The 17,325-nt window shown below is 39.6% G+C and overlaps 1 protein-coding gene across 3 annotated transcripts; it reads left to right on the top strand.

Moving 5' to 3' along the window:
• LOC8074247 lies at positions 2,179–15,785 on the top strand. 3 transcript variants are annotated; one of them, XM_021466238.1, is made up of 6 exons: positions 2,179–2,280; positions 2,372–2,472; positions 4,132–4,173; positions 12,223–12,479; positions 13,520–15,098; positions 15,192–15,785. In XM_021466238.1, the coding sequence occupies exons 4-6, from the start codon at positions 12,232–12,234 to the stop codon at positions 15,549–15,551; spliced, it is 2,187 nt and encodes a 728-aa protein (XP_021321913.1). In that variant the 5' UTR covers positions 2,179–2,280; positions 2,372–2,472; positions 4,132–4,173; positions 12,223–12,231; the 3' UTR covers positions 15,552–15,785. The 3 variants fall into 3 exon arrangements, with proteins under 3 accessions (XP_021321913.1, XP_021321912.1, XP_002443405.1); XM_021466237.1 differs by lacking the exon at positions 4,132–4,173; XM_002443360.2 differs by lacking the exons at positions 2,179–2,280; positions 2,372–2,472; positions 4,132–4,173 and adding an exon at positions 11,899–12,007.

Below are 17,325 nucleotides of genomic sequence, written 5' to 3'. Positions count from 1 at the left end.
GTGGACCATCGTCGGTAACAACCACACAAGCGGTGATCAGTGGCAGAACTCTCGGTAGGGCTATGTGTGGCAGCTTCCCTACCTCAAATTTGCCATGCTCCTCTTTATCCTAGCAGTTTTATGTGTCTTCTCTTAATTTCTATGCAATTTGTCAATGTAGGGAACTCAAGCAAGTCTACTATGCCACAACTTAGCTTTCTGTCTATCCTCCGCCACTAGCACTGATGATGGTGTTTTCGCTCAGACGTCTTTAGTCATCAGGGTTTGGCTGCAGTGTGGTGGTTGGACTTGTTGGTGGTTCGGCATTGTGCAGTTCTTGTTGATATTCCAATCCAAATAACTAGAGTTGTTTTTTACCTTTTTGTTAAGTTTGTTGTTGCTATTGTATCGTTGTGTCGCTCATCTTCTTTTTAATAAAATCGGCAGCTCTCCTGCCTGATTTGTTTGAAAAAAAGTTAAGTGAATATGACCACAAGATCACCAATACAAAGATAAAAAAAATGTTATGAAATAAATAGAAAAAGTAGAAAAAAGAACAAGAAAAATGAATAACAACAAGTTGATAGGAATGATAAATTAATAAAAAACAAAATAGTTTTTATTACTATTCTCATTTTTGTTAAAAGTTTGTTAATCGATACTCCCTCTATACTGAAAAACCTGACGTTTAGGACATGATTGTGGTAACCAAGGAGTGATTAATTGAAGGTTAGTTTTCCTTCTTTGCCCCTAATAAATAAAGCTGCAGTTGCTCTCTATACGAGAAAGATAACTACCTCAACCGGCTAGTGCATGGCAGTTTCAGTGTTGTGTCCTAGGTTCGAGTCCTAGCAATCTCACTTTTTCATTTTGCATTGGTATTTTGCAGCGTGGTGCAGTGAGGGACCAGGCTGCGAGGACCACGCTCTCGATTAATTGCATGGTGGGTCCGGCGCAAGGACCATGCTCACGATTAATTGCATGTGAGAATCGAGGCGCCAGCGACCACGCGAGAGCCTGCGAGAATTGCATGGCGAAGGGTAAACGAGTCCAACGCCACCTCTATCTCACTGGAACATCTGGTTTTATGAAAACTGCATGGGAGTCTAAAACGTCACGTATTTTAGTACGGAAGGAGTAGTAGTATGCGTGGAACAAAGTGGATGTCAGTCCATCCACCACATCCTGGGCCGACGCCCAAGCTTGCTAGGTGCCTACTCCCTCCTAAAATTATTGTCTTTTTAGTTTTTATGTAACAAGTTTGATTTGATTTATAAAAAATATATATAATATTTGTATCTTCAAATAAATATATTAAAAAATCTAAATTTAAATATTTTTCTGATAATACTAATTATGTATCACAGGTATTAATATTTTTTAAATACATTTAATTAAAGTTATTTTTAAAGTAGTGAAAATGACCGTTATTTTGCGCCTCGCCACGTGCTAAGGGCAAAAAAAAAATTCATAGGCTGGTATAGAGGCCGGCCAAAACTAGTGGGGGACAGAGGTATCTACTTTTTCTCGTGATGGGGCCAAAGCTGCATTCCTCACCTGGGCCAGCGTCACAAGATGACGATCGAGGGAGCGCCAGAAAGGACGGTCAGTCTTTGATTAGTACTGTAACCTTGGGAATGCCCACTGCTCGCACAGTGCGGCAGACAGTGTGGCGTTGTCAAAATTTTAAGATTTTGAATGCCGTACTATTTTCGTTTGTATTTGATAAATATTATTTAATTATAAACTAATTAAATTTAAAATATTCGTCTAATAAATTATAAATAAATTGTATAATTAGTTTTTATTTTTATTTATATTTAATATTTTATGTATGTATCGTAAAATTCGATGCTACGAAAAATCTAAAATTTTTCGCAAAACTTTTTAAAAAATAAACAAGGCCAGCGTCGATCGTTGAGCAGCAATCATTGCTCCTGCGTACCACTAGGGCCTTGTTTAGTTCACCCTGAAAATCAAAAAGTTTTCAAGATTTCTCGTCACATCGAATCTTGTGGCACATGCATGAAACATTAAATATAGACAAAAACAAAAACTAATTACACAGTTTAGCTGTAAATCACAAGACGAATCTTTTGATCCTAGTTAATCCATGATTGGATAATATTTGTCATAAAGAAACGAAAGTGCTACAGTACCGAAAACTTTTCACTTTTCGGAACTAAACAAGGCCTAGCACCATGTGTGGCCATTCCCCAAGCCTATATGCATCTCTGCAATCTGGGAGAAGCTGACCTCGCCGCCATCTGCCTGCAAGCTGGGAAACTGAGCTCACCGCCGGTGAGCACGCTGTATCCCCCCGTTCTCGTTATACTTGCGCGGTCATCGCGTTCCTCGTCTCGCTGAACCCGTGCGTGCATTCCTTGTGCAGATCTGTGCCGGGAGCCCGGGAGGCGGCGTCGGCTCGGCTGCTGCTGGCCGGCCGGTCACTGCAGCAAGAAATCACCCGCGCGGGGACGATCTCTTCTCGTGGTGAGCCAACTAATGGACCCATCATCCATTTAATTTCTTGCACAGTACGCCCCTTCATACACGAGCAGCGGAACCCCTCGTGCCTCTGCGTGCTCGATCGATCGTGTGCTAGATTTTTTTTTTTTCTTAACCTCACCCCCCTCCATCTCACTCGAACGTGGATGCAAGTTCTGTCGGATTTCCTTCGCTCACACTTTGGACCAACTACATACACCTGTTTTTTTTGGGGAGCTTTACGTCTGAAAATATATAGGACTTGCTAAAATTTAGATACATGAATTTTAGTTTTCTTTCAGATGATGGTTATTGTATATATTTTATACTAAAATTGTAGATTCTGTTTATTATAATATCTGTAGACGCAATCTGGAATTTTTGATACCGAGAATATAAAGAAACTCATTGCACAAAACCATAAAACCGGACAAAATATGATTTGTCTTGGTACAAAGATAATTAACAATTTATGATTACTAGCAAAAATGCCCGTGCGTTGCAACGGGAGAAAAAAAACTATCAAATCTATATTTATATCTCTATTATCTAATTACTAGGTTAATGCCCGTACGTTGTTACGGGTTTTAAAATCCACATACTCTATGTTTCTTCATTGTTATTTTATTTTATTTTTGTTTATATTCTTCTTTTTTCATTTCTTTTCAGTTTTCGTTTTTCGATTTTATTTTATTTTTTGTCCTTTCCTCATTCTTTTCTTGTTTTAATTTTACCTTTTATTTTCTTTTTTTCCTTTTGGTTTTATTTTTATTGTTCTTCCTTGCTTTTATTTGTTTTTCCTTTTTTCTTTTCAGGTTTTCTATGTTTTTTATTCTTATTTTATATTTTATTTCCTTTTAATCTTCTTTTTATCCTTATTTAAATTATTCATTTATTTTATTTGCTCTATGCACTTTTTATCATTTGTTAATCATGTTTGTTTTTATATTTTTCTTCTTAGTAATTTTATTTTTTATTTTTACTTGCTATATATATGTGATATTTATGTAATATATGTTTAGTGCTCTATGTTGTGTTATGTCATGTTTACGTAGTATACATGTGATGTTTTATGATGTTTCTTATGGTGTTCACTTAGTATACATATAATCTATAATAGATGTGATGTTCTATAATATATTTAATGATGTTCTACGATGTATTTAGTATACGATGTATTTAGTAATGTTAATGTTCTATAAATATAGTTACGATATTTGAAAAGTAACCCTTTGACATTATTTGAAATTTTTCTCCATTTTATGTTTTTATTGTTTCTTATGCTTTTTACTCTAGATTTTATTATTATTTTTATCTATGTCATGTATTTATGTATTTTTATGTATATTGTAATATCAGTTTCATAAATCTAAAACCAAAGTACTATTCTTCTAAATCGATAACATTTTTTACAATGACAGAACATTGTCTGTTGAACCTAGAATATTGTCTCTATTTAATAAAAGAAAATATTTTATCTTTATAAGATAAATATTCATTAATAAAATTTTATCTAAATATATCCATGTGTGATCTTGTTTTAAAGAATTTGTTATAAGAAATTTAATGGTGCAGTCGCAATTTAATTTATATCTTTGGTTTATGAGTTATGGCTTTTTTTAATTCGCTAAAACAATTTTGCATGCATAATTGAGTGGGGCCTAGGTTGATGGGATAGCGCGCAGTAAAAAAGACCACCAAAGAAATGTGAGTTGTGGACATGTCCTCTCCATAATTTTTAGTTGTAGAGATAAATATTTATTAATAAAATTTTATTTAAATATATCCATGTGTGATCTTGTTTTAAAGGATTTGTTATAAGAAATTTAATGGTGCAATCAAATTTAATTTAGATCTTCGATTTAAGAGTTATGACTTTTTTAATTCGCTAAACAATTTTGCATGCATGGGTGAGTGGGTCTGAGTTGATAGGATAGCCTATCATGATATAGCAAAAATGGGAGTTGTGGCTTCACCATGAATGTGGTAGATGGGTCCTCTCTATAAATTTTAGTTGTAGAGATATATAATCTATATCTAATAATACATAGGCAAAAATTTATGCTCTTTTTTCGTCCATCTATTTTTTTTATCTTCCTCTAACTACAGAAAGATGGACAGTTTCTTTTATCTAGACTTATATATATAACTCGTGCTCATACAACTTAGAATAACTTGCGTCTAAACTAATATGGAGTAGGAGTCTTAATATAAATAGATTGCTCACATCTAAGTATTCTAAAAAGAACTCTTAATAGGTAAATAGAAAAGGATAAGAATTGCGTTTTTTATTTTGCTCCGTTTTCTTTATTTAGTTAGATGTCAATCGGAGGTAAAAAAATCAAAGTCCTAATCTGTAGTTCCTTCTTCTTATATCTATACCTAATAATAAAGAAGCAAAATTTCAAGTAAAGAAGCAAAATTTCAAGTTTTTTTTCGCCATCTTTTTTTTTGGCCCGTCTCTCTTTAGCTACCGGATAATGAAGAGTTTCTTCTATCCAGACTTATATATATAGCCCATACTATGACAAGTTAGAATAGCTTTTGTCTAGTATGATATAGAGTTTGATTCCAAAACATATTGGATCAGGAACTGAACTCTAGATTCGTAATCTATTCCTACTTAATAATAGAAAGCCAAAATTTGTGGCACCCAATTTTTTTTTGTGCGGCCAATCACCAGTGTTCTGTCCGAGTTCACCATGATTGCCTGAGTTTAGATTGGATCTTTTTTTTGTCTTTACTTTTTTTTTGCCAATCACCAGTGTTCTGTCCGAGTTCAGCATGATTACCTTAGTTTAGATTCGATCTTTATTTTTGTTTTCGTCTTTACTTTATTTTTTCTCTCCGGCTCATAGGTGTTGTGTACCTTGGGTCTAAAAGAGTCGCTCCCCCTTCCCCAGTGGTGTCCCTGATTTTTTTCTTTGAAGTGACTATATCTTTTTCTATAAGAATAAAGATAATTTTGGTTAAGCTCTGTTTTGGATTTTAGTTGAGTCTAACTATTCGTTTGTTTCGGTTTAAAATTGGTTTAAACTCGTGTTAGGCTTCCGAGTTAGATTCAGTCCATAACTTTCTTTTTTTCCCGCTAACCCTATGGGACCAAGAGTTTTTGTGCCATAAACAAAAAATAAGTTAAAAATAATAAGAAACCAGATCCGAAAAAGAGAAACATAGTCCTATATAGTCATATAAATATATATTTATACGGACACTGATGAAAGGCCTAGTGAACATATAAAGATATGGTGGACTGAAATTTTCACAGTTTATTATTAGGTATAGACTATATGGATCTACATATGAGGAGCTGAACAAAATTTGTTTTGTAATTTTTAGATTTTTCTATGAATTTTTACGCATTTACCAATTTTCAGCTGAATTAAAGAATAAAAGAAAAACAAATTAATAGGACAGACATTTTGCATCTATTTTTTGTTTACTACATGGATCTACATATGTGGAGCTGAACAAAATTTGTTTTGTAATTTTTAGATTTTTCTATGAATTATTATATATTTATTAATTTCAACCGAATTAAACTAATAGGAGGAGATTTTGTATTGGGAACCTTGAAACAAAATTCTATTTTCTTTTTCTTTTCTACAAGCGGACGGCAGAGGCTAGCCATTCTTTCGGAAACGTAGCGATCCTTCAGGCGACAGTAATAAAAGAGTTTGCATTAGGAACCCTAGAAAACATTTTATTTTCCTTTTCTCTCTCATCTGCGTTAACCGGACCCGCAACGGAACCCGTACAGGGCACGGATGGAGGTTTGGGCAACGGAAGAAAGATATTGGCAGACTGAAATTTTCCCTCTTTATAGATAATAGATAGATATAGGTTTCTATAGGCATATACGGATACAAATTTAATATGTTATGACATAAAGATAAATAACAAGTAACAATTAATTTATACTAGTTGGTGGAAAGAGTGTTGCCTGGAATTATCCTAAAAGCTAGGCACCTGAAATATAGGCCTAATTGGTGAAAAATTTTGGGTCTGCCTACTCTGGTATTTTGTTTGTATTTCATTATTATTGTCTAATTATAGACTAATTAAGCTTAAAAGATCTGATGTGATAAAAATCTTGAAAAATTTTATGAAATTTTTGGAAACTTAAAGCAGCTCCACCGTTGGCTCACACAAAACTGTTTGGAAGAGCTCCAACATGGACTTGGCTGTAGGATCTTCTATATTCTTTCTCGGGCCGTCACGGTGTGGAGTGCTAGAGCATGGGGTCTAAAGCACGCACGGGGACCGGGGTGGCACCGTGGCAGCATTAGAGTGCTCTCGAGAGCGCCGGCCGGTGGTGGAGGCGGGTGCAGCGGGGGCGGGTGCGCCGGCGGGGCTGCTTAGGGTCCGCGCGCTCGGACGGGTTCTTGCGCCGGCAGATTTCCTGTCGAAATTTTCGTGGTCTGGTTGGCCAGTAGCGCGCCTAAAATTTCTAAAATTTTCGCAGTCTTAACACAACAGGAGCTAGCACGCGCGAGCATAAAAGCCATGGTGGGCCATGTGCACCAACAGACAAAAAAAGATAATTGTTGACATCACATATAATGAATGGTTTGTAAACTAAACAAAGTTGTAACTCCTAAACCAAGTATCTAAATTAAATTCTGATTACATCATTATGTTTCTTGTAATAAATCTTTAAAACAAGATCTCATATGGACATATTTAGATAAATTTTTATTAACAAACATTTATTTCATGAAGATAGAACATTATATTGAGCATAGATGATGTTCCACACTATTGGATCCCGCTGCTTTGACGAGTGCTTGGGGCACTCGGCAAAGCCCCTATTGCATTCGGCAAAGAACCTGACGGCAAATGTTTCTTTACCGAGAGACACTTATCGGTCACTCGACAAAGCCTTTGCCGAGTGCCACGTCAGCACTCGGCAAAAAAAATGCCATCAACTCTGATGACCTCTTTTCTGAGTGTCCGATGTGTGCGAGTGCTAGTGCTTTGCACTCGGCGAAAAAACATTTTTTTATTTTTTAAATAACTTTTTGCTGAGTGCTAGTGTTTTGCACTCGGCAAATAAATATTTTTTATTTCTTTTTAAAACTCTTTGCCAAGTGCTAAGGTTTCGCACTTGGCAAAGAACAATTTTTATTTTTTGCCGAGTGTCAGGTTCCTAGCACTCGGCAAAGCTGGAAAGTAGGTTCTATGCTCCCAGCTTTTCCGAGTGCCATAGTTATGGTACTTGATAGAGGGCTCTTTGCTGAGTGTCACACTCGACAAAGTTAGCATATTTTTTGTTTTTTTCCTTTCTAGCGACACAAACTAACAAATCACATATATATCATCACAAACAGCACAGGATATATCACATACACATCCATAATCCATCCTATACACATCCATCATCCATAATCCATCACATACACATATATTGTCCATAATTCATCACAAGTCATCACATATAGTGTCGAAAATCCATCACATACATAATCATTTGTCTCAAGTCTAAGTCCAATACAAGACCAAGGAACATGAAAAGAGACAAATGAACGGTACCTGCTGCCATCCTCCCCACCTGGAGCGTGAAGTATCAGGTCGTTCTCTGTGCAGTGGAGGAGGGCCACTTGGCCACCCGAACTGTGGAGAAGGGCCACCATGAGGAGTCGAGTTTGAACCCGCCGACTATGGCTGCACAAAGGAGAAGCGAATTCATGAGTATTTGAAGGAGCGCCACACAAGCTAAAGTAATAAACCACCATACATACTCACCGGCGTCCCTATAGGAGGAGTAGGAGCCACAACTGGAGCGAGAAGCGACTCGGGCACGACCATACCTAGCAAGGCATGAAGGCTCTTCATGAAGCTAAACATGTCCTGCATCCTCTGCTCCTCGGCTGCCCTCTGGGTTTGTATAGCCTCCATCTCCAGTCGATGGGCTGCTGCCTGGGCCACCTGTTGGGCCTCCAACCTCCGCACGTTGGCCTGCAACATTTCACCCATAATGTTTAAACAATGCAAAGGCAAGGTAGATATGTAAAAGCAATGAACGACGAATAAAACAGTACTAACCTAGAGTTCCGCCATCACGTGCTGTGAGCTCTATTGCTGAGGGCGTATGGGGAGGGAGGAGCTCATGCTCCTTGGTCGAATCTTGGCGAGGTTGGGAATAGAGGCAGAGTCAACTATGTTGTCCGCCATGTAGTATCACCCGTGCTGCTTCCTCCCAGAGGAGGTCGGTGTACAGGGGCTTGGTGGACGGATCGAAGTCCTCCCCATGGCACTCGTGAGCCGCTGAGGTGTACTCACTAAGCTCACTGTGGACGCTCGCGTTGGTGTACGCCTCGGGCCCATTCATCGTGTTGTGGGTGACGTCCGAGTTTGTCGCCTTGCCCTTATGTGCCAGGGCATACGCCATGAACTCGTTGCATTCCTAGCCTTGGTGCACCTAGGACTGTGAGGAAAACACAAATATGATTACATGTAATGAGAATGGAGCGTTAGAATAAAAAAATAAAGATGAAAACACCAAGATGATTACCCTTGTCTGGGCATACGCGTCGAGGCTCTTGTTGCCTTGGTGGTGTGCCGCCCCACCCATCTGCAGGCGGTAGTCTCGACGGATGTTGTGCTTCTCCGCCCACTCCTCCGAGAGCCACCTATCCACAATGGCCTCCTAGCAGAGGAGGTGCCTGGCGCACCAATCAGGACATTGCTGCATGCCATCAAGTTATTGATATATGTGAGAAGATGAAATGAAGCCTACCTTGGAAGGAGTCAGTATTAATGTTTCGTACTTACCGAGAGGTACTACTCCCTAGTGAGTGTCATGGTCCTAGCATCGGGCTTCCTCACCACCTGACCAAGGATGTCAGCGTTGTAGTTTATGATGCAGTGGAGCCGCATCTCGTGGTACAGGTCCGAGAGTCGGGACCTGTAGACCTTGTCCTACACTTGCACCACCCGGTCCTTAAACCCTTCGTTGCACCTGAAGAAGTCCTGTATGCAAACATCATGTATCGTTTCATTATTTCAAGAACGACCAATGAATCCGTAGTATTGATCAATTTAGTGCGATGAAGGCTCACCCAGAACTCGGCCTTAATCCATGCCGCAACAGTGCCGAACTCGTTACCCTCCGTGGCATAGAAGTGGTCCCATGTCAAGGGAGGCGAAGTCACCCCAGCATAGGTGACCATGCCAGGGTAGTGCTGCCGAATCAGAATGCCCTGGATGCCATTGATGTGCCGGCCCACTCGGGACACAACTTCCCAGTTGCTGCAAGAGTCATAAGAAGAACTGCTAGTCTCCAGTTCGATTTTCAACATGTCATATGAAATAGTAGTGAAATAATACTTGTCGTCCGTGGCGAATCATAGGCGTCGGTGAGGTGTGATCGGCCACGCCGGGAGCTACGAGGGCCCGCGCAAGTAGACTCCCGATGAGGTAGAGCCAGAGGTTGTGGAAGTGGAACTCCCTACTATCGCTATCGCCGCCTCCTTGTGGTCCGACGAGTCAGGGGAAGTGCCACCCACTCCTGTGTGGAGGACAACTGCCTGGTCGTCCTTGTCCACCGACGGGGTAGGAGCCGGCTGCACCCTCATCCTCGGATGGCCATGGTGGCGGCCGCTCCTCGGACTCCTCGTCGCTGGCTTCGGCAAGGGCTCCTCCTCAAGTGAGTGCTCCCTCTTGTAGAGGGAGTAGACCGCCCAACAGGCCTGCCTTCCGCCCAACATTTTGTCGAGTGCTTGCAATTTCAAAGAGTAAACCAATAAGCACCGTTAAATTACAAGTACTTATAAGATACCACATGTGGGGATATCCTGGGTTGTGAGCATCCTACGTGACAATGTGTTAGAAACTTTAAAATTTTTTACCACAACATACGCACACGATATGATGACAACTTGATAAGTTTCATGATTTTTGGAATTTGTTCGCATTTTATAATTAAAAAAGTACTCGCGTGCAAATTGGCGCCCTTGCCCCATGAGCACGTTGTTCGAAACTTTGAGACGGTTCCTTGATTTAGCCTAAATTTACACTAAGAAACAAGGATACATTTTTTGAAAGAATGAAATTATTATTCGGTGCACCTCTAATTCAAACTCACATTTTTCAGAAATATTCAACGAAACAAAATAAACTAAAGAAATATACCAAAAGGCAATGAAAATGTTCCAAATTTGAACATGTTGTTTGTGTTAGTGCAGTAAAGCTTTAAAAGAAATTTGATGGGAAAAAACAAAAAAAAGTTTTGCTGAGTGCCAAACGTCTGACACTCGGCAAAACCAACGGCGCTAGGTCCTGTCAACTCCCTTCCAATCTTTGCCGAGTGCCTGAATTTACCGAGAGTCGGGCACTCGGCAAAGACTGTCTTTGTCTAGTGCCGTATTTTGCCAGGAACGACACTCGACAAATTTGGTCTTTGCCGAGTGCTCGATATTTGGCACTCGGCAAAGCATACCACATTCGGCAAAGTGGATATTTCCCGTAGTGCCTGGTTGACAAAACATTGTTCCGTTTTCAAAAGAAAAATATTCTCAGTTTAGAAGAACCATATTCCAGTTTTAGGTTCATGATAATATGGAATCAAAATAAATAAATAAGTACACAATGTAAATAAATAAATAATAAAATCTAGAACAAAGCATAAAAAATGTAATAGAGAAAAAATAAAAAGAATCACATGAATGGTTTTCAAACATTCTAAAGTAGACTACTAAGAGAACAACAATAAATATACCATAGAACATCGCTAAAAATATTATAGAACATCACATATATATTACGTGAACATCATATAAAACATCATAGACATCACATGTATACTTTTGAACATGGAAAAAGTATATAACATCACATGTGTATTACGAGAACATCGCACGTATATTATACAAACATCGCAAAATATATCATAGAACATTAATTACAAGCATACCACGTGAACATAAACAAACATCACAAGACATCACTCGACAACATGTGAACATAAAAAACATAAAACATTACATGCATACACATGAACATAAAAGAGAGATTTACTTGTGTGGTCCTCAAAAAAATGCCTCTTCCTTGTATGACATCTTTTTTTTGAACTTTGTTTTATGGCTCTCAAAACAAATTGCCATTCCTTCTATGGCCTTCCATCCGTTTTCAGCACTTAAAGGTGTTAAGTGGAGGGTAAAAAGACCATAAAACCCCTGGCATGAATTTTTTTCATAAAATTTGGTTTGTTTCTTGTATAAATGAAATTTTTGAGCACATATTGTACTATATTGTGATGCTGTCTAAATTTATTATGATCCAAATATGTATTGTTATAATGTCTAAATTGTCAATTTATTTGTTTACTGTTACTCAAAATATATAAGAAATAAACCAAACTTTGTGAATTTTTTTACACCATGGGCATTATGGTCTTTTTACCCTCCACTTAACACCGTTAAGTGCTGAAAGCGGACGAAAAGCCATAGAAGGAATGAAAGTTCATTTGAGAGGGTCATAAAAGGAAGTTCAAAAGAAAAGAGGTCATACAAGGAAGAGACATTTTTCTAGGACCATACAAGTAAATCTCTGATATTTTTTTGTTACTAGGAGCACCTAGCTTTTGTAAATACCGATTCATTTATAATTGTGAAGTCCACTGCAGACAATGTTTTATACTTAACTATTACATGCAGACATGCAGTTAATATAAATTGATGTGAAGTCGATAATCTTTTATAATCAAGTTGACTAACCAAGTTTGTTTGTATCTCTTTAAACGGCTCAACTGTTTAGAGAGGAAGAATGGCCAGCGGACTGGAGCAAGAGCAGAACTCCCAGCCCCAAAGCCTTGGGCACATTGATGAGAAATGGCCAGAAGTTATGTTCATCAACGACTATGCGGTGTTCATAGGCTACCTGTCGATGGCTGTGACGGGGACAGGTTTCCTGGTCCTTACGTGGTCCACAGTCGTCCTGCTCGGTGGATTCGTCACCATGCTAGCCAAGAAGGACTTTTGGTGTCTCACGGTGATTACTCTCGTTCAGACAAGGTGAGACAATTTTCACGATTTTGTTGGATTTCATGCAACTTCTCACTGCTTTATAGCTACTTTTGTTCCATCTGGTGAGTCAATTTCCGATACCTATTTTGCATTTATATGTCCCAGTTTTCTTGCTTTGATTGAGAATAGCACCCCTTTTAGCAGATGAGGACAACTTTCCACATGACAATAAGAAAATGTCTGGGTTGAAGTGTTAAACTTATGATCTATCCTTTTTCTCACAAACAGAGGTACTCAAATTCTCAAACTCTGGCTAAGACTACGACATATAGGAGAACCTCGAGACAGGAAAACTAAGACTCAACTAGAGATGGCTGGCCTTGGGGCACCCTAGCCTTCTCTTACTTATAGAGCTATTACACATGTCCAAGCTTGCCCTTAGATATTTTGGCCAAACCACATAACCCGGAGGCAAAATGGTTCAAGTATCCGATGACCATGAGCCCTTCAAGAGAATGTTTAGTCCTAACACAAGCTTCCCAATGACACCATGTGTGCCGCCTCGAACTTCATCCGAGGTAGGCCCAAACCTAGCAAAACCGTCCATTAGTACGTGGTTTTGAGGCCAAAGCCACCAAACCAAGCTGGAGTCATGTATTCGCCACAACTCCTCCATGATCTCGACTCATGTCACAACTTTTCATCAACCATTGAATCACTAAGTCCTCATGATCCCGCTTAACTTGGTCAACACTGTCTACTATGTTGTCTCCTCTTGTACACTTGCTTGTCCACGACCCGTCTCGGCACTTTGGCACCTCAGTCCAAGCCTCCATGTCCATCCTACACTGCCGGTCCATCGGCATGAATTCGCTTGACTTGCACGCTGCACCCATCACACCAAGAGACATATTGCACAACACCACACTCACAGCATAGTTAAGCCTGATGACCTTTGACAATCTCTCATCATCACAACACATATGGACACATCTCAACAATCATGTGTTTGTATAGTAAACTAATATTTGAAGAAAAGGCTCTTTTAGATTTGGACCTCACTCATAAGCTCCCATATTCTTAAACAGGGTATTTGACGTTTTTCTGAACGGAAATATAAGCTACATTGGCTACTCGTTCAAGCGCTTGTGGGAGGCTGCACTCTCCATTGCTTTGCCACATAATCCCTTCCGAAAATGGAGTGCAAGGGGTCTTATCCGAGTGCTGGTGTTCACCACTGTGCTGTGCCCGCTGTTCGCGCTGTACATGTTTGGGCTGTTTATTTCCCCAGGGATCTCGCTGTGGCGTCTACTGCAACAGGACTATGGCGACATGGCAGGAGACAGCAGCAAGGCAAACCTGAAGCCAGCGCTAGTGGTACTGTACTCGTTGGCTCTCGTCCAGGGCGTGCTCTTCTATTACAGGGCCATATCTTCTTTGGAGGAGCAACGGCTGTTGAAGCTAGTGGCCCAAGCATACCGGTTAGACAAGGACGACAAGGCACGCGGATCGATTTCAGACTATCTGCGCGAGATCAGGGTCGGATGCGAGAAGGACCCATCGTTTGCCAGAGGCAGGAACCTCGTCACATACGCTGCGGGCCTGATGCTCTCCAATTCTCCAGACAACTATCTTTCGGGGGCAAGGATTATCGACACGCTAATAGTCTGGTTCAGCAGGGAGCCGGATCAGTCTGTGGTAGAGAGTCAGCGTATGCTGATGAACAACATGATTGGGTCGGCGTCATCTAGTGCCATCAAGAAATTCGTTCAGATGCTAGATTCGAAGGGCCAGTCTGACAGTGAAGAGATTAGGTCGCGTGCCATGAGGATAGTGGCGCATTTTGCCAGTGAGATCCGTCTGAACAAGATCCCGTACGGTATCCAATGCATATCATCGTTCCTCGAGAGTCTTGAAGCATCGATATCTCACCATCGACACAAAGAAACAATCATAGATATCCTTAAGAAACTCACCGATGACGAGGAAAACTTAAGGCTGATGAGCAACGCGAATGGTCTCGCCTTGAAGATCATCAAGATGCTTGTAGATTCTGATGGCGGAGAACTCCATGATAGTAAGCATGATAGATGGTGCTCAAACATAGCAGTGCCCGGGATGGAAGTGATAAAGCGGTTCACCTCTGTCATCAAAAGATCCAACAATGTTCAGCTACCACGTGATATCTTAGAGAGCCCTAATGCCATCAGCACCCTGGAGAGTATGCTAAAATGTCCAAAATGCAAAGTGCAAGAGGAGCTGCAGAAATCAGTCATAATGGTTCTAACGCAAATAACATCGAAGGAAACATCTTTGGCTGCGGGCGAGGAAATCAAGAAGAGACTCGATGAAGTCAAGAATAGACTCATCTTGTCGCTGATAGCCATTTTCCTCGACGGCGGCAATGGCAAGAGTTCCGTGAAAAAATTGGCAGCTGGTGAATCGCTGGCAAAGATGTCCCGTATAAATGAGAATAGTGCCACGATCCTGGGAGCAGAGGATGGTCGCATTGTTAGTGGACTCACTCAAGTTGTTCTAGACAAGAACAGCGAGTACAGAAAGAGTGCGGCAGATATCCTGAACCATCTGTGTAGTCATTACACCACGAATGAAGACAGTCGTTTCCAAAAGCTGAAGAAAGCAATGATCGATGACGTGATTCTGCCGGTTTGTAATCATTGTCAACTACTAGTAATTAATCTACCGTGTTGTCAACATGTGCCGTGCAAATTAAGTATGCCGAATCGGTGTTGCATGCAGGTGCTGAGGGAAGTGCTTGGCTGTAGGCCGACAGCAGAACCCAGGCCACCCCCCTGGTACCTGTACCTAGAAGACAACGTCGAAGAGCAGGAGGCGTTGTCATCCCTTTGTGCAACCGTACACGACATACTGATCAGACAAGATCCTAATTTGGCCACTCAGTTCGACCAAAAAGCCGAGGAGATCGGCCAGGAGATGGAGACGAAGGAGGTGATGACCTTCGCTGACCTCGTGAAAAAGGCCCAAGACGTTGTGGACAACAAAAGGCGGCGGCAGTCCTGGGTAGTGCATCCGTACCCGCCGCCGCAGTATGTTGTTTGTTCTGCTGAGGAAGATCCCAATTCGTGCTGTATCTCGTGAGTACGCGAGTATAGCTAGATCTCGTGGCAATTCATTTCCTTCGTGTGTCACCAGAAATTCAAGAAATGCGAGAGGGAGATGACAGTGACACACTTATTTCCCTGTCTACCACCGCGTCATCCATGCATGCGTCGTCATATCATGTATTCCATGTCGTATATATCACTATGTGTCCATCTGTGTACAATGAGTATGTAAACAGTCTTAAATAAAAAAACGTAGTTCTTTAATGTACTCCACTAGTCCATCAACCAAAGCTATGGGCAGTAATGTTAATTAAAATAGTACCCACTCCATACATATAAGAAAGTCGTTTTTTAGACAACAACACGGTCTCCAAACCTAATTTTAACTTCTTGTTTCTATAAAAAATATTTATCAAAAATTGGTATATGTATATTTTTATTAAGACAAATCTATTTATATAGTTTTCATATTTTCAAACTCAACAACTTAAAAATTATTCATGATTTATATTTTCAATGTTTGACCCAAATCTTATCTATAACGACTTTTTTTACAGGTAGAAAGCAAGTACTGAGTATATTTAGAAATTTATGTGGATTCATTGAAGTTGCTTATCTCTACTATCACTCGTATTTACTCCCTCGTTTTTGGGATAAATAAATTTAGAGTTATCCTAAATTAACTTATTTGAAACTTTACTCATTTTTTAAGAAAAGAGTGTCGATATTTAGGACATTATAAATTAGTACGACTAGAAGCAGCTAAATTACGGCCGTACCGTATATAGCCTATTGCACGGCCTTTTTAGTGTAAAGGGCAATTATTGTATTCTTTTTTAGTGTAAATTAGGCTTGTTTAGTTCCAAATGAATTTACAAAATTTTTCAGATTTTCCCTCACATCGAATCTTGCGGCACATGCATGAAGCATTAAATATATGTACAAAAGATAACTAATTACATAGTTTGCATGTAATTTACGAAACAATTTTTTTGAGCCTAGCTAGTTAGCCTATGACTGGATAATATTTGTCAAATACAAATAAAATTGGTACTGTTCACATTTTGCAAATCTTTTTTGCAAGTAAAAAAGGCCTAATCATCACCTTGCCTTGTTGGTTTGTTGCTGGCGGAAGAAACTTTTTCCCGCCGTCCGAGCGACTTGCACAGGCCCAGACCACAGTTATTATGGAAAAAAAGGCAAATCAGGCCCAAAACATATGCTTTTAGGTACTATACATGTATATTTCAGAAAAAAAAAAAGATAGGCACATGCAGTAAGCTTTCTCCTATGTTTGATTGGTCATCCCATCACAGAAGAGAACACATTTGCATTTGCCGCTCCTAGAGAACAACACGACACATCTAATCCCTAGGAAAGCACAAATTTGCACAGCTTCTCTACTATGCATATCCTGCATCTTGCTCCTTTGTACATGGTCTACATCCTGCATGTTAAAAAAAGGATATCTTGCACGCATTTAATTTGCTTTCCATGCAAGGAAATCATCTTAATGAGTTATCTCTAGATTTGCAACAAAAGGCTAAATTGCCTATTTAGAAGCACATTATTGCCAAACAAAGTGACACTTAAATTGCCAACAAACGACACTTAAATTGTCTAAGGAAATGGTTGTATTTTTCTTTTGCCTATTCTTACTAGGCAATTTAGTGTATTCATTAGAAACAAATTTGTGGATCATTGAAAGAAAAAATTTGTACTTTGAGCTGCTATATTTACATAGTACGTAGTACCTGACCTACTCTTTGCTATTTCAAATTATTATTGTATCATTGCTATTATAGATG

This window comes from Sorghum bicolor, chromosome 8 (genome assembly GCF_000003195.3).
Source record: "Sorghum bicolor cultivar BTx623 chromosome 8, Sorghum_bicolor_NCBIv3, whole genome shotgun sequence".
Lineage (NCBI taxonomy): Eukaryota > Viridiplantae > Streptophyta > Magnoliopsida > Poales > Poaceae > Sorghum > Sorghum bicolor.
This window is presented reverse-complemented; position numbering and strand designations above follow the sequence as displayed.